This window comes from Mizuhopecten yessoensis, unplaced genomic scaffold, assembly GCF_002113885.1.
Source record: "Mizuhopecten yessoensis strain PY_sf001 unplaced genomic scaffold, ASM211388v2 scaffold3537, whole genome shotgun sequence".
Lineage (NCBI taxonomy): Eukaryota > Metazoa > Mollusca > Bivalvia > Pectinida > Pectinidae > Mizuhopecten > Mizuhopecten yessoensis.
The window spans coordinates 656,361-675,015 of record NW_018405094.1 but is presented as its reverse complement, the minus strand read 5'-3'; the positions used below and the strand labels follow the sequence as shown (position 1 = coordinate 675,015).

The 18,655-nt window shown below is 37.2% G+C and overlaps 2 protein-coding genes across 2 annotated transcripts in view; one reads left to right on the top strand and one right to left on the bottom strand.

Annotated features, from left to right (window-relative positions):
* The window catches only part of LOC110447629 (fibrinogen-like protein 1), a 76,197-nt gene extending 57,791 nt beyond the window's left edge, over nt 1-18,406 (bottom strand). The window contains exon 1 of the mRNA XM_021493467.1: nt 16,439-18,406. Within this exon, the coding sequence (XP_021349142.1) occupies nt 16,439-17,024 (586 nt within the window). The 5' untranslated portion in view covers nt 17,025-18,406. The remainder of the gene's footprint in view (nt 1-16,438) is intronic.
* LOC110447628 (protein disulfide-isomerase TMX3-like) overlaps nt 1-18,655 on the top strand; it is a 234,982-nt gene that overhangs the window by 139,435 nt on the left and 76,892 nt on the right. The window lies entirely within an intron of this gene.

Here is an 18,655-nt window from a genome sequence, read left to right as displayed (position 1 = left end):
CCTACGTATGCAGGTTTTGTTGAAGGGAACAGACTGTACTCACACTGTGGTAGACCTACGTATGCAGGTTTTGTTGTAGGGAACAGACTGTATACTCACACTGTGGTAGACCTACGTATGCAGGTTTTGTTGTAGGGAACAGACTGTACTCACACTGTGGTAGACCTACGTAGCTTCATTACACAGTGCATGTTTCATACAGGTTATAACTATAATATCAATGGAGCTCTAACCTTTGCCAATGTTTGAAGGTTACAGCCTTTTTGCCTCTCATGCTCCTCATATGAACATTTAAAATACTTACAAGTTAACATATGAATGCTTTATTTAGTCTCAGTGCAGAATAATTGTATAAGCAGAGGAAAACAAAGTTGAAACCTGACCGCTATGGAGTGTGTGGTGGCGTACCAAATGTGGATAATGCGTTCTATATATGTCGTGCATGCATGTAACAACTATACCCTCTTACAGGGCCACTTAGATCATTGACAAAATGTGGTACCTGAGGCCATGCACTTACATCATGGATGAAGTGTTGCACTAAAGGGCATGCTGCTCACTAGTCCACCATTATAGCCACTGAGTATGAGTAGAATAGTACATCTACTCTAAGACTCTTAGTGATCATATCATTGTAATTCAGCGATGTTTTAAACACTCCTAAGTCATAAAACTTCAAACTTCATTCAAATTTTAACTCTTTCACCCCTGAAGACACATTCAAACTCTTCCAATTCAAAGGTTGGAATAGTTCATTATGAAATTTCAGGGGTGAATGAGTTAATACATAACACTTCACTGAAGCTATGATTTCTTTAAAAAAAAAAAGCCAGAGCAATATCCAACTTCAAATATTCCCATCTTTGTCTTTTTCCAACATTTGTGACAAGGAAAACAAGAGGTCTATATGGAAGGAAGCAATCCACATGTAGTTATACTGGGGGAATGGAACACAGCAATAAAACTTGGGTGAATGTTAATGTTATATGAATAAAAGTTTCCAAATGTCATTGGAAGACCTTGTTTCATTTCAATGACAACACTTTCATTCTGCTGCAATTTGAAATTTATCTTTTTGAAACTTCATTGATGAAATGTTACAATGAATAAGGGCATAATAAAAGCAATAACAAGACTGACACCTTTGAACCATGACCTTGACTAATTCCCATGGACCAAGACCTTGGCACGACTAGCTCCCTGCAGGACCATGACCTTTACATGACTAACTCCCAGGACATGACATTGACAAGACTTACTCCCAGGACAAGATAAGGTAAATATGTAAAGGTGTGTTACAGTAGTGATTTACACACAGGTGTGGAACAGCGTCGGTATTGATGATTTATATACTGGCATAATGATACGAAAATTTGAATGGACACAGTTTTATGGATATTGCATATTCATTTTTGCAAACAAATGGGGACAAATATCTTTTTAAAACATTCACCAGGATGCATATCATAAATCTGTATGTAAGGAAGAGCTTGTCGTATCATAGACATTATTGTGGTGATGTAGACTGATATAGACCTGCTTGTCATATTTCATAACGTAATACTATGTGCCGTGTAAAAATGGCATTCCTCAACCCTGATGTAATACTAACCCAATTTTACAAAAGTACATCATCTTCAGGACCCACATTATCATACCTGTATATTGTGACTAGTTCTGCCCTCAACCTTATACCTGGTAGTTAAGTTAGCTCCTCCTCCTGTGTTCACATTAACTATTTTTTTGTTTCAAAGATGTGCTTCCTTGTTTTAAAAAAACCCACTCAGTTTGAGAAAAGTGTGAAACCTGTCGAATTGTTTTTTTTGTTATTCGATTGATGACTGATTGAATAGTAAAACAGCAAGAATACATGCATTATTTACCCTTATGCAATACGTATTCAAATGTCTTAAAGGGAGATAACTCAAAAAGTACTATAATGTTAAGGAAACATATCCTTATAAGGCCAGGATAGGTTTTGAAGTATTATCTTGCTATTAATTTGTAGCATTTACTTTTCATTCTCCTCATTACAGATGTTTATTTTTGCGTGATGAAAATATGTTTTATATTTAAGACATATTCATAATATCTTTTTTATTTTGTCTTTCAGGTAAGTCACAAATTTTCTGAGAGAAAGGTTAAAACAAAATGGCAACTCCCTGATGGCTGTACAAGGTAAGTGTTGAGACAGTAAACATTTTGTATATAGTTTCCTCTCTACACCAGTGATGTCTGGCCCTTTAGTATAACACTGATGAGGGTGACGTTGATCCATGTCCACTGAGAAAACGATATTGTTCTGGCTAGTGAATATCTAGAAAATTGTTTTTATGGCCTACTAAGTTGTTACATATAAAAGTATAAAGAAGTGTGTTGGTCCGTCACACATTGGAGGTGATGACTGCATGGTACTTGACTTACAGGAAATGCTATTTTCCGTATTTATATTTTGTTTACAATTAAATCTTATTGAAAGAGTTGGATACCTTTGAAGCTATTATTGACATCCAAGATTGTATATTTGAAGAACATCTACCACATATAATTTTCATTCAACACATGGCTGCTGAAGAATGCTTTAAAGACTTTGTAATCGTTAAAACCGTTCCTTACATCCATAACCAGTTATTATCGTTCAGTGGACACCTGGACAAGATAACTGTTTTGGAGTTATTGGTCCCAGCTAATGACTTGTGGTCAGCTGAAAGTACAGGTGTGGCCGATAATTGAAATTCAACAGACAGACAGGAAGTACTAAGGAAAGGGAGACTACTTGGAATGCATTTAATGACACCTGACTCGTTAGTGTAACTCCTAGACCAAAACAATTTCCAAATTAACTGTAAGGGAACCTGTAGCTAGCCCATTATTAGCTAGCCAGCTCTTCGGTGCCCGTATCAGTTCAGTTATCTGACAAACCCTTATACAGTATGTTTTAGACTTAAGCCTAACATTTTTGTGATCCTGTTTTTAAATGTTGCAATATATAAAAGATATCACTCTTTGTTAATAAAGTTTGTAAAAGTAATAGGCTAATTAAGAAATTTAGTTTGATAAAATTTCAAGGTTTTCCTTGATTTTTGTTTGCCTAGTCCCCTTGCAAAAAAGGGTATTATTTTCTAATAGAGAAGGGGAAATGAGGAATATCTCCCCAATTTAAACAAAATATGTTTATAATAATTTTCCTAACTCATGTAGAAACGGGCTGCAGCAAAATTAAGGGAAAAGAAACACTGTTAACTATGTATACCATTATTAAAATCTGGTTGGTTGTGAACTTTCAGTATAGTCAACAACAGAAGTTAGGAAGCCTCCACTGTATTACTGTGGAGGATGCACTATTACAGGTAATCCCTACGACCTTTGAGCACGTGTTGGTGACCTGCTGTTCCTTTTTCTGTCTGCCATATATACGCCTGTTCATTGATCAGTACAACATTCACATTCTCTTGTAATAATTTTAATATAATGTGTTTTTAAAGCAGGCTTTATCTGATGATGTAAATGAGATGATAATGAAATACGAACAGCCATAAAATTAGTTAGTCCTGATTGTAGAGTACATGGTCCAAGTAATACGGGGACTAGAACTTCACAAGTAAACCTGTCTGTAATGGTGTTAGTCCTGCTTGTAGAGTACATGGTCCAAGTAGTATGGGGACTAGAACTTTACAAGTAAACCTGTCTGTAATGGTGCTAGTCCTGCTTGTAGAGTACATGGTCCAAGTAGTATGGGGACTAGAACTTTACAAGTAAACCTGTCTGTAATGATGCTAGTCCTGCTTGTAGAGTACATGGTCCAAGTAATACGGGGACTAGAACTTTACAAGTAAACCTGTCTGTAATGGTGTTAGTCCTGATTGTAGAGTACATAGTCCAAGTAATACGGGGACTAGAACTTTACAAGTAAACCTGTCTGTAATGGTGCTAGCCCTGTTGTAGAGTACATGGTCCAAGTAATACGGGGACTAGAACTTTACAAGTAAACCTGTCTGTAATGGTGTTAGTCCTGCTTGTAGAGTACATGGTCCAAGTAGTATGGGGACTAGAACTTTACAAGTAAACCTGTCTGTAATGGTGCTAGTCCTGATTGTAGAGTACATGGTCCAAGTAGTACAGGGACTGGAACTTTACAAGTAAACCTGTCTGTATTGGTGTTAGCCCTGATGTAGAGTACATGGTCCAAATAGTATGGGGACTCGAACTTTACAAGTAAACCGGGCTGTAATGGTGCTAGCCCTGATTGTAGAGTACATGGTCCAAGTAATACGGGGACTAGAACTTTACAAGTAAACCTGTCTGTAATGGTGCTAGCCCTGATATAGAGTACATGGTCCAAGTAGTATGGAGACTAGAACTTTACAAGTAAACCTGTCAGTAATTGTGCTAGCCCTGATGTAGAGTACATGGTCCAAGTAGTATGGGGACTAGAACTTTACAAGTAAACCGGGCTGTAATGGTGCTAGCCCTGATTGTAGAGTACATGGTTCAAATAGTATGGGGACTAGAACTTTACAAGTAAACCTGTCTGTAATGGTGCTAGCCCTGATGTAGAGTACATGGTCCAAGAAGTACGGGGACTAGAACTTTACAAGTAAACCTGTCTGTAATGGTGCTAGTCCTGATTGTAGAGTATACGTGGTCCAGAGCTGTAACGGGGACTGGAACTTTAAAAGTGCACAATGCTATCCCATTGGGCACTTTATTAAGATGGATAGCAGACAGAGTAGTTATAACTTCATTTTTTTTGCTGCTCCATAGTGATTGAGAAAAAAAGGTGTGTATATTACATATAGGTGTAAATGTGTATCATGAACAGGAACCCTGATCTTACGGCTAAGACATTCACAGGGTGCTTTCACAGTGGCAGTTCTTGGCTACTATGTTGATTAAAGTTTATTGGCTCATTAATTGTAGATTGATCTAAATTACTTATAACTCTGGTTGGATATATAATGTTAATGTGCATGCCTAGAAACATTTACATTAACAATGCAAGGAATTTTTATAAAAAGTAAATTGGTAGACATGTCGATGTAAGAACATGTATGTTCTTTCCTGTGATCCCATCTATTGTGATGTGGTGCCTGTTGGCTTTGAATCATCACACTGTTTGCACCTCTAGATCACAATGCAGGTTTTGGTATTATAATGAGAGCTAGCCGTGTTGTAGTACAAACACAGACCCTAGCTAGCTAGCTATTTGTAGTATTCTTTTTTTTATTGTTTGCAGTACAAATATTCTATATGAGTTTTTATTTCTTCTATTATCTCCATAAGTCACACTTCCGTTCACATTGTATCAGTAAATCATGCCAAGACGTGGTCTTGTACTTTCATTATTCCTCTTTAACTTGCACTGCTTGTTCTAGGTAGATTACTGGTACGTGTGTAATATCTAAATGCTGTGGGTCAATTTCTGGATCAGTTTACAGGTAGTTTCCAGGGTTATCTTGACTGGCTACTGGCCATTCATGTTTTGTAAAGAATCGGCCAGATGCATTCATCTAGGTTATCTCCCCCTAGTTGGAAACAGACATCCAAAAGATAAAAATTATAAATAAAACTCTTCATTTTTTCCCCTTTATGAATAAAAATTCTAGAGACAGGAGGTGTGGGTAGTCTAATAGATGTTCTGTCAGCGTTTTCTATTCATTGAATGTAAACTCTGGACTGAGATACATCATAAGGTGATCAGTCTTTAAGTAGAGTAAACTCTGGCTATTACTAATGTTGCACTCAGAATCTCATGCGTTCCAAATGTTTAGTTTTAAATGGATGTGCACAAACTGCTCATTGATAAACGAACATTAAATGTTTGTTACTTGTTTATATTTTGTTTATCTTAAAGATTATTTTCATGTTGGAATCTTTAGACTTTTTCTGATACAAAACTGAGGATATTTATTTTTACAAGGTTGGAACTTTCATGGATATAAATCAGCCCACCCAAAGAGGTAAAGAGGAATCTGTGTAAAGAGCGTGACTGTTGAATATTTTTGCAGATGACTTTGGTACTTTGGAGTTTGTCCAAAGATGTCCTTTGTTAGAAAAGTTCTTTGGATTCTGTTGCTTCAAGCTTCGTAATTTCCAAGATTTTTGTTTTGAAGCCCTGTTTAAAAGAGTTTTTTGGTATTATTCCTATATTCTATATGATGGTGGTTGACTTTGACTGTTGTTCTTATGTTATTGTTTTGAAATTTGATATATTTCTCCCTATATAGTTAGAAAAAAACACTTTAAGGATCTTTATAATAAAAAGCTGTACAATTCATACAATCAAAAAAAATATTAGTACCCTTCAAACACTATCTCCTGGTCTTAGGCCACCTAGCTAATACCTCCACATGTGTGCATTCCTGTATGTGTGTTTGAGGTGTAGTAGTATATTACTATTTTGTCGTGGATCTTACCAAATTCTACAGAAATTATGAGAAAAGTGTCATTTGATTCCAGAATATCTGCCTCTTATATCAAAGGTCAAATAAAACACAAGTTTTGAGCAAATTCTTACTGTAAACTTCATCAGATGAATTGTCAGGGTTTGGTGCAATTTATGAAAACATGAAGAGAATTCCTATGGTTCAGGGTAAATGTATATCTTGAATGTCTAGAGGTTGGGCATGGAGATATCCAATTTGTATATTAGCCAGTTTGTGAGTAATAATTGTCAGGATTTATTATGCAGAAAAGTCATACTGATCCAAAACTATGCCATTTTGTCATCGGGGATCAAAGCTGTGTGATTTAATCATCTTGTTTCGGGTCAGAACTATAACCAGAGATGTAGGACGTAGGATTGTAGAGTCCTGTCACCGACTCCTGCAGTGATTCCTCGTGGTGTTATTCAATGATATATTGGGCTAGGAGAACCCACAAAGCCTTTGCCAAGAACAGTTCAGCTCCTTGGAATGAGGACGCATGAGGTTTGGGACATTCCTCCCATAGCGATGGACTAATCTTCTTTATAGGGTTTGTGGAGGAGGAGGAGGAGGATGGTGTTACTACAGTGATCTCTGATACATTAATGCGCCAAAGTACAAATTTAGAATGTCTTTATGTATATATACAAATAGCATAAGTAAATCACACTTGTCACCATGCTTGCTTGGTGCCACATGGATGGAGGATGTGTCAGAAATCTTTGTAAACAGACATTTGTTGTATAATTTGTACTATTAGATATGTTCTTATCATTGCAAGGATCAGTCCAGCCTTATATTACACAGAGCCAGAAAAATACCATAAAGCACAGAATATTTAAGATAACTGTACATTTCTCATGGTGTCAAGTCTACAAGATTGTAAATAACTGGTTGTCATGGCATCTGGATGTTAAATTGACTTTGGTCTGGGTTAATTTTAAGCTTTGACATTAAATCACAGAAATGGGTGGCTACCCTGGAGGTCTGAACTGTTGGGGAGGAGGATGTAAGGTGTAGGAGCAGACAGACTAATCACTAAGTGTAGAAAAAATACATTAAATCTTTCATCGCAATAAATATGATCCTGTCAAACATTTTGTTTAGGGTACAGTACAAGTCTATTGGGATTTGACTGTGTATACTAGGAATTTTCACATAATGACTATAAGATCATCCCTACCCACACTTTAATTACCCTAAGAGTGAGGCTGCATAATTTTAGAAGTTTTTTCAGTCATATGTTGAAATAGATTTTAATTATTACTATACTTTAAAGCTGTCTGGAAACATGAAAGAAACTGTTTTATATACATGTAACCCTGGCACACATCTTAATTAAAACCAGCCAGTCATATTGAAAAGTGTACTCGAAAAAATGTCTCTTTGTTGGAAAAAAAAATAAAAAAATTGTAAGATTCAAGTTCACTGGGTAACACATATTGCAGTCAGGATGTTACCTAGTCAGCAAAATGTAATCAATGAAGTTTCATGTGGTTTGAGTTTATTGTAAACAGAGATGTACATTTCACCCCGATTTGAAGCATCCCTCCTTGTCTTGTATGTAGAAAAGGTGCAACCTGGTGCTGGCATTCCTCTCAGTTACACATAACTACCATAAAACAATCTTTTAAGTTTCATATTGTTTCCAGGTTTTTGGAGCCCATTCTGTTAAGTGGTCTGTAACGTTTTTGTTTTAAGGGTTATATTTCCAGTTTTTGTCCCAGATAACCAGCTGTTCTACACAGGTAATTATGATAGTAAAATACATTGATGCTGGTTCCATTTCAGAGCTACTTATGTATAACTAAATTCTCTTTCTGGCAGTTGGGCAATTATTTCTTATATTGTTCATGTAGCTATAGGTTTACAGGTTAAGTCCTGTGTTCTACCCATTACAATACTTGGTCTTTCAGGACACAATATTGCTAGTTTGACAGAGTACAACTTAAATTATTTTAATGCTATATTATTTAAATACTTAAAAACACAGTAGATTAACAATGGTCATTTTCTTCTTTAAAAGCAGCGAGTGTAGCTGTATTGAGTTCAAAGTTGCGGGGAATTAATTACATTTTGTGATTCAAAATTTGAGGAATGATACGGTAAAGTATTTGTAATAAACATCATCCTTGCATGCTATTTACTACACATGCTATTTACTACACATGCTTGTACTTACAAGCTTGCCCAAGTGTTTCAGGTCCACAGGCCACCAAATTATGTAAGAATGTGTGAAGGATATAGGTACAGTTAGACAACTTAGGCTGTTGCCGATATTTAAACAGACATCATCGTAATGATATCCTTTGTGAAATATTTCCGAGGTTCTCCCCAAGATGCTGTTGATACCCTATTTTTTCCCATGTTAACTGTTGGGACCACAAATGACTAGACGAGGTGGGCGGAGAGCATGCTTTGAAATATCTATCAGATAGTAGAACAACAGTTATATCAATGCGTAGCAAGTCGTTAGGTTTGTTAATCGCTGGTATGTCTGTATCCTCATTCTGAAAATAGGCGATGCAAGGTTATTGTCTAATACAGGTAAAAGTCTGATTAGTTTAATGAAAGCAAAAAGGAAAATTAGAAAAAGTGTGTGTAAATAATAATCACCAACACATGTACCAATTTTTTAATATGATAGATAACAAAGTGAGCTGAGCTTCAAATAGATATAACTCCCACCATCCCATTCCCCCTCGTCCCGCTTTTCTTGCGACCTATGACCTTTTAATTATGGGCTGATAACCAATAGCGGTATAGAACTATAAACACTATGCTGTTTAAATTTAACGATGGTGTAAAACTATCTTGTATACAAACTTATACTATGGACTGATGCATGCATGTGCTGATGGTCACTCTGATAAAGCGATCACTATATACCCCCTCACTTAGCAGGAGAGTATAAAAATTGCATTTATTGGGTTCAGACTGCTCTTTTACAAAACAGATACCTTACAGATATTGAAACATTACAAATATATTTCCTAAGCATCCTTGATACATTGTACTTAAGGTAGGTGTACCTTAATGATTTTTCAAATTTTGACAGGTACTGTGAAAAGCTTAGATTTATTGATGTGATACTGTAATTGTAATTTTGTGTGCATGCAGTGTTGAACTTGTGGTTTGGGGAATTTTCTCTGCAAGAAAAGTTTGTGTTGTGTTGAATTTGTAGAATATTTGCACAGCAAAAGATGCATAAACACCCTGCTGCAAAAAATTTCCAATATGAAGTAAGATGACAAATCTTTTAAAGGTGTGTGCCGAGGTAGGTTGATACTACTATAAAGGGAGAATTACCATAAGGTACATGTATTCCATCTAAAGCACACACTGGTGGCAGGGCGTATTGGGCCTTAGTAAGTCCCTTTAACGGCACTCCTGCATCTGTTAGATCAAAAGATAAGGAAATAGGAAATTATCTGGTAGGAAAAAAACACCAGCACCATACAAGATTTCCAAACTGAACTGAGGTAAACAAAATGGTAACAAAACTCATCATCTCCGAGTACTTAACCCGTCTACCACTTAACTTTGTATCAGGCTTTAATCAAATGTTGAGATCATACCTCAAATTTCAATTACTCAGGTATTAAAAGTCATTTTCTGTAAGAAGTTTATTTTTGTGTTTTATGTTCTGTTGTTTTGTTTTGTTATATGTTTGATGGAGATCATTTTAAATACAGGTATATAACATATCCTCTACCTCAGGCTCAATAAGTGATATAACATTTCCTTCTCAGGCTCAATAAGTGATAAAACATTTCCTTTTCACGCTCAATAAGTGATAAAACATTTCCTTCTCAGGCTCAATAAGTGATATAACATTTCCTTTTCACACTCAATAAGTGATAAAACATTTCCTTCTCAGGCTCAATAAGTGATAAAACATTTCCTTCTCAGGCTCAATAAGTGATATAACATTTCCTCCTGAGGCTCAATAAGTGATATAACATTTCCTTCTCAGGCTCAATAAGTGATAAAACATTTCCTTCTCAGGCTCAATAAGTGATATAACATTTCTTTCTCAGGCTCAATAAGTGATATAACATTTCCTTCTCAGGCTCAATAAGTGATATAACATTTTCTCCTCAGGCTCAATAAGTTATATAACATTTCCTCATCAGGCCCAATAAGTGAAAAAAACATAAGAAACTAGTAATAATTGTAAGGGATGGCCGTTACAGATTAGTCCCCTTAACGACCCCTGTTGGACTTAGGAACATAGGCAAAATCAGACAACAGCTAAATTTCGACCAATCAGAGGACTCCATTTTGTTACCATGGCAACTGAGCTGTTCGAAACTGTTACCATTGTGTTTGGCATCCCTTAAAACCCCTATGTACCAATTCTGGGCAGAATCAGACAACATTTAAATTTCGACCAATCAGAGGGCTCCATTTCGTTACGATGGCAACTAAATCTTTTGTAACTGTTACCATCGTGTTTCGCATCCCTCAAAACCCTTATGTACCAATTCTAGGCAGAATCAGACAACATCTAGATTTCGACCTATCAGAGGCCTCCATTTCGTTACCATTGCAACTGAACTTTTCGAAACTGTTACCATTGTGTTCGGAATTCCTGAAAACCACTATGTACCAATTTTGGGCAGAATCAGAAAACAACTAAATTTAGACCAATCAGAGGCCTCCATTTCGTTACCATGGCAACTGAACTTTTCGAAACTGTAATCATTGTGTTCGGAATCCCTGAAAACCCTACCCTAAGTACCAATTTTGGGCAGAATCAGAAAACAACTAAATTTCGACCAATCAGAGGCCTCCATTTCGTCACCATGGCAACTGAACTTTTCGAAACTGTTATCATTGTGTTGGAATCCCTGATAACTCCTATGTACCAATTTTGGGCAGAATCAGAAAACAACTAAATTTCAACCAATCAGAGGCCTCCATTTCGTTACCATGGCAACTGAACTTTTCAAATCTGTTACCATTGTGTTCGGAATCCCTGAAAACCCCTATGTACCAATTTGGGGCAGAATCAGACAACAGCTAAATTTCAACCAGTCAGAGGCCTCCATTTTCGACCAATCAGGGCTTCCATTTCGTTGACATGACAACTGAGCTGTTCGAAACTGTTTCCATTGTTTTTGGCAGCCCTGAAAACCCTTATGTACCAATTTTCTACGAAATCAGAGCCAAAAACTCCAAAACCGGATGTAAGGTTCTGGTGGCCATCTTTGACTCCCGGACGAGATAAAAATAGCCTGTTGTACACCTAGACACCCTAATGAGTATGTGTGTGAAGTTTCATGATGATCCGCTGAATAGTTTCTGAGAAAACCTCTGGACAAGTTTATGGCTGAAGAAGAAGAAGAAGAAGAAGAAGAAAACGAACACAGAGGAATAAAAACAATAAGTCCCAAACCATGTTTGGGGGACTTAATTAAGTTTTATTAATTTCGAGAAATGGTATTGCTTATACAGTAAGTCAAATGTAATTGTGGTGATGCTATCTGTAATGATATGTTATGTTTTCTTATGATGATCATAACACAGAACAGGTAAGTCATTCTTTAGGCTTAATAGTTTAATCGATTTCATAGATATTAAGGTTTACTTTAAGACAGTTGCTACCCTTAACATCATACCTATGATTTGTGTTAGAGTTACCTCCCTCCAGGATAGATACTACCATACACATAATACCTGTAATAATACACACTACCCTACACACTATGGCTGTGGTTTAGTACGTATCTCCTTGAGGATAGATGCTGCCTTTCATATTATATCAGTGATTTTCATAATGTTATATCCATTACACATTATAGCTGTGATTATTGTGAGTTATCTTTCTTTAGAATAAGATACTACCTTATACACTATACATGTGGATTCTGTTGAAGTTTTCATTCTTATATCTAGTTAGAATTCTCTAATACTTTTGAATGCCTGAATATTATCACGTATGCATTGTTTTTTGTGTACCTGTATCATCTATTAATTATCATTCATAAAAAAGTACTTCACATATTTCTCAGTGAAGAACTCAGTACTGTACATCATCAGTGGAGAACTCCGTACTGTACATCATCAGTACTTGAAGAACTCAGTACTGAACATTATCAGTGAAGAACTCAGTACTGTAAATCATCTGTGGAGAACTCAGTACTGTAAATCATCTGTGGAGAACTCAGTACTGTACATCATCAGTGAAGAACTCAGTACTGTACATCATCAGTGGAGAACTCCGTACTGTACATCATCAGTACTTGAAGAACTCAGTACTGAACATTATCAGTGAAGAACTCAGTACTGTAAATCATCTGTGGAGAACTCAGTACTGTAAATCATCTGTGAAGAACTCAGTACTGTACATCATCAGTGAAGAACTCAGTACTGTACATCATCAGTGGAGAACTCAGTACTGTACATCATCAGTGGAGAACTCCGTACTGTACATCATCAGTACTTGAAGAACTCAGTACTGAACATTATCAGTGAAGAACTCAGTACTGTAAATCATCTGTGGAGAACTCAGTACTGTAAATCATCTGTGGAGAACTCAGTACTGTACATCATCAGTGAAGAACTCAGTACTGTACATCATCAGTGAAGAACTCAGTACTGTACATTATCAGTACTTGAAAAACTCAGTACTGTACATCATCAGTGGAGAACTCAGTACTGTACATCATCAGTGGAGAACTCAGTACTGTACATCATCAGTGGAGAACTCCGTACTGTACATCATCAGTGAAGAACTCAGTACTGTACATTATCAGTTAAGAACTCAGTACTGTACATTATCAGTGAAGAACTCAGTACTGTACATTATATGTAGCAAATATATCTTTGTATAATTAACTTACTTTGCCAGACTTTATCCAGCGGAAAATTTTCCTAACTGAACTAGAACATTCCTAACAACTGACGCTGAAACAAGTCGCCCATTCATGATACAAGACACCTACACATTGTGACTAGTCATCGGGGTATGATGCGGAATAGTTTCACCCTTATATCATGTTGTGGTACTCCAAAACCTCAACTGACTCTTGAAAAATACTTTACAAGTCAACCTTCATTATATTCTTTAGCAATTATTGATTCTCAAATTCAATTTGAAAAATACATGTATGTGACCCCCAAACCAACCCTAAATGTTGTTCACGATTCTGAAGATAGCAAGTCTTCAATGTTAAAATTATCTTACTTTTTCAACCATATACATGCATTATGTGAGGAGAGAAATGTTGAAGGAACAAAAGTTAACTTTAGGAAAAAATGTTATCAGTAAAAGAGAAAGAAACATTGAATTTTTATTTATTTTTTGTTCCTGGTAATCATGCATTCCCATAGTACTCTTACAAGAAGGCTAATTCAGCCCTAAGCACCTGTTGAGTAGTCTAGCCGAGATAGGCATTTACGATGGCTGTGATAACGGCATGTATACTCCCTCTGGTAATACACACTACTTAAATTTGACCAGGATTGAAATTTAAAGAAAAAGATAACAGACTTCAGGTTTACCATGAAATTTAAATAAATAACAATAAATTGAATATAGAGATAAAATTGAACTTTCAAACTAATATATTCCTGTATTCTATAAAAAGGAAAGGAAAGCTATACATGTATATTGAAATATAGGTGTTACAGGTTTTAGTAAGGGAAGTATTATGTTTTGATTTAAAGATGCAAAGTTACAGTGTGCTTGAAGAGGTATACACAATTGTTTCCAAGTATATAATTTAAGTATAAAATAGAAATTTAGTGTGAATGAATTCCCCTTCACATACTGAGAGACGTTACAGTATCATTTTACCAGACGATATAGTGTATATTCAGATAGCTATACAGGCATGGTTGGGTGTATCACAGAGATAGACGTTCTAGTGTTTTCATAGACTGGCCCCTGTCTCTAGAATATTGAAAAATTAAGAAAAAAAAAATCTATTAATTTTGATCGCTTGCAGGAAATAAGCTAGTGGTAAAATGCAGCTGGGAAATTCTTCATTAAAACTTAGGGCTGGTAGCCAGTCTAGTGTATTCAGGGTGAGACGTGGTTAAGTGTCACTGAGTCGTACATGGTTTGGTGACACTGAGATGTACATGGTGTGGTGTCACGGGAGTGTACATGGTTTGGTGTCACTGGTATGTACATGGTTTGGTGTCACTGGAGTGTACATGGTGTGGTGTCACGGGAGTGTACATGGTTTGGTGTCACTGGTATGTACATGGTTTGGTGTCACTGGTATGTACATGGTTTGGTGACACTGAGATGTACATGGTGTGGGGTCACGGGAGTGTACATGGTTTGGTGTCACTGGTATGTACATGGGTTGGTGTCACTGGAGTGTACATGGTGTGGTGTCACTGGAGTGTACATGGTTTGGCGTCACTGGTATGTACATGGTTTGGTGACACTGATATGTACATGGTTTGGTGACACTGAGATGTACATGGTTTGGTGACACTGGGATGTACATGGTTTGGTGACACTGAGATGTACATGTTGTGGTGTCACTGGAATGTACATGGTTTGGTGTCCCTGGTATGTACATGGTTTGGTGACACTGAGATGTACATGGTGTGGTGTCACTGGAGTGTACATGGTTTGGCGTCACTGGTATGTACATGGTTTGGTGACACTGATATGTACATGGTTTGGTGACACTGAGATGTACATGGTTTGGTGACACTGAGATGTACATGGTTTGGTGTCACTGGTACGTACATGGTTTGGTGTCACTGGTATGTACATGGGTTGGTGTCACTGGAGTGTACATGGTTTGGTGTCACTGGGATGTACATGGTTTGGTGTCACTGGGATGTACATGGTTTGGTGACACTGAGATGTACATGGTGTGGTGTCACGGGAGTGTCCATGGTTTGGTGTCACTGGTATGTACATGGTTTGCTGTCACTGGAGTGTACATGGTGTGGTGTCACGGGAGTGTACATGGTTTGGGGTCACTGGTATGTACATGGTTTGGTGACACTGAGATGTACATGGTTTGGTGTCACTGGAGTATACATGGTTTGGTGTCTCTGGAATGTACATGGTTAAGTGTATCACCAAGATAGCAATTATTTAGTGTATTAATGAGATAGTGACTTGGTTTATACATGGAGATATATATTGGTTTGGTCAAGAGAGAAATTGTTCATTGTATCACCAAGATAGACATAGGGTATCAATGTGATTAAAGACCTAGTTTAGTGTATTAATTTAATTTAAAAGACAAGGTTTTGTACGTCATTGCTGAAATTCAAGCATACACTGTTGTTGGTAGGTGACTGGTGGAACATTCCTCAGTGAACAGTGGGTATAACTCATTAACATAAAGTCTTTGTAAATCTGTGAAGCAGTCTTCTGGTCTACATATTTAATAGTGTGCTTATGAATTATTCATCAAGGTATACCTAGTCTGTGTTATATTTGACACGCTACAATATAAAGGGACAAAGTGACATGTGATAGGGTCACACATGGTTGAATGGACTGCCAGAAAAACTTTCTTGACCATCATGGTCGACTGACTCAGACTTGATAGTATGGTGAGCACAAGCAGACTTTGATTTGAGCCAGCGACTCCCCAGCTCTAGACACTCAGTCTTACCAATCAAGCAGCCTGGTTGCTGGTGACGGTGCTACATGTATAACAATATAGGTTACCAGTTTCAGTATTAAACTGAAGGAAATTCTTGACCATTATGGTTGATTGATTACTGAGTTATATCTTTATAACTGTTAAATATAAATATGTAGGGTACCTCAGCTTCAGTGTTGAAAAAGATCTTTTTTGAAGATCATGATTGATATTTGCAGACTGTATGTTCGTATAAAGCCATTTCACTACTCGAGAGTAATACATCTTGTAGCTCCGATTAAAATGACAGGTAGTTTCCTAGCTATCGGTCATCATATGTGAAAAATAAACAAATTCAGCGATCATTGACCATTCTGTAATATAGTTGTACTGAAATGATAAAGATTGACCAAAGTTGACCGATGGTCAGTTTTTACTTACCTACGAAGGTTGCGTCGGTGTTGGTGAGGCCACAGTTGTGTATTTTTGAGACGCTTTGCACCTGTACATCCTTAAGAATAGGGTTGCTGATGTCACCTGGACTGACCTTAGTGGTCAGTATGTTATTCATCTCCAACACATCAAGGACAACACTGGATACCTTCTTCTCCAGATCCCTATAGCTTGACCGCTGTGTGTGTAAGCTTCGCTCTAAATGGTTGATTATGTGAAAGAGATTGGAAAAATTTGACCGATACTGTTCTAGCATGTAGTCTGCTTTCTTAAGTGTCAGCTCTTGTTTTGAAATACTTTCAGTTAAATTATCGTTTTTCAACATCTCCCCGTCCAGTTGTTTCTCAACCTGTTGCAGTCGGCTTATAAGGGTATTCATGTCCCCCGACATTTGGTCAACTGGTTGGATAGGAGGAATGGACGTTGGGCAGTGCCCTGCATCCACTTCTTTGACCACAAAGGTGTACTTACAACGCTGAGTCCGAAGTATTTTTCGTCCAAGTCTGTCTTTTCTAAATTCACAGATTTGAAATACTGCTGTAAGAGTTAACACTAGAATCCAAACATTCTGCATTTTGAATTCTTTTGTTTTATCACAAGTATTAAATGAAAATTCTCCTTTTCCTTTCTTGGATATTTTCAAAATTCAACTCCAATGTTGAATACTGGCATTACTTACCTTTGTTTATCTATTATTGTTCTAGCGTGATTTGTTGTGAACGGTAAGCCAAAATGTTTTGTGATCAGTAGACATCAGCTGGTGAAGAGCTGGTAGCTGATCTACTAACAAACATTCCCTTGTACCTATTCACTATGGCTTGACAAGATCCAACACATGGGAGGGGGAAAATATCATAAACAAGTTTGATGGAGCAGACTTTTAACTATTTTAGCACTGGAGAACCCAAATATATATCATCATCCCGGAAATATGCTTCTGGTAGATTCTGTAGTATTATAATATCACAAAGAAAAATCTCAAGCTAAAATCACTTCTACAAAGAAGAAAACAGACTCCTGAAGGAACCCGTGTTCTGTACCACACTGTTACCATGTATCCCAATAGAAACTACCTGTTACTACTGCAAAGGAAATTTTCACCAATCAGCAAAGTTTTCAGTTTTGTATATAAACATATATCACTTTTTTTTGTCAAAGGCTATTGAGATTTCAGGTGATATTATTGGTTGACAATGCAGCAATTTTTTTTTAAAGTTTTCTGAATCTATTAACAAGTATATACCTGATAGTTTCATTCATAAACATCCAGGTGAGAATAAGAAAGCTGTCAAGTGTTTACCTGGATACACACAGGTACTAGTGAGTAGCAGCAGCTTTATCAGCCAGGCATGTAATATTAATATCACTGTTAGCTGGCAGGATCCCCCGACAGACACACCAGATATGTAACGTCCAGATCATATATCTCTAAGACTGTCGTAAGGAACAGTTTAAGTTAAAACACTACACCTGCCAATTTATCACGTTTTCATTCCTCACATCTGAATTTCACTTTTGAGGTACACTGAAGTAATGTTGGCTACTGCCCCAGGTGGAACCAGGCACAGTAAACTCCCGTATATAATTATACGTGTGATAGATCTGTGATAAGGAATCTTCAGATCAATCTCCAGTGATTCTTATTGTAGATGATGATATAATCCTACTTTTGTTCCTCCGTGATAGTAGTATCCTCCTAGGGGTAAGTTACGAATATGAATAACCCTTAGACAATTCGGCTGTTATATCCAGTATAGGTGTTTAAATTATTGGCTTTTTAGGGTCCGGTCCAGCCCTCTCCAGACATCTCCTCTGCCCCTGTCTTTCTATTGGTGTATCCTCCTACGGTGGGTACCTAGGTGCCCCCTTCAGTACAGGCCTGCCTCTCTACTATTCCACTCTACCTCAAGTTCCAAACCAAGCAGTGAGCTTACACACACTGACAGCCTGCCAGTCAGGGACTCCTATTTATACTGTATGCTGAAGAGGGGTGAGGGGAATTGTCCCGTTAGTGGTGCAGGCCTTTAGGAGACACTTCAATGGGGTTTGGGGTAGGTGTGGGGAATGGGGTTTTGGCTAGGTATGTGGTGGGGATGAAGATGGGGTACATGATTAAGGATAGGGTAGGGTGGTGGTAGGGATCAGGTAGAGGTTCGGGGTAGGGATAAGGAAGGGATGGTGAGAGAACTGGAATAGAACTTGGGT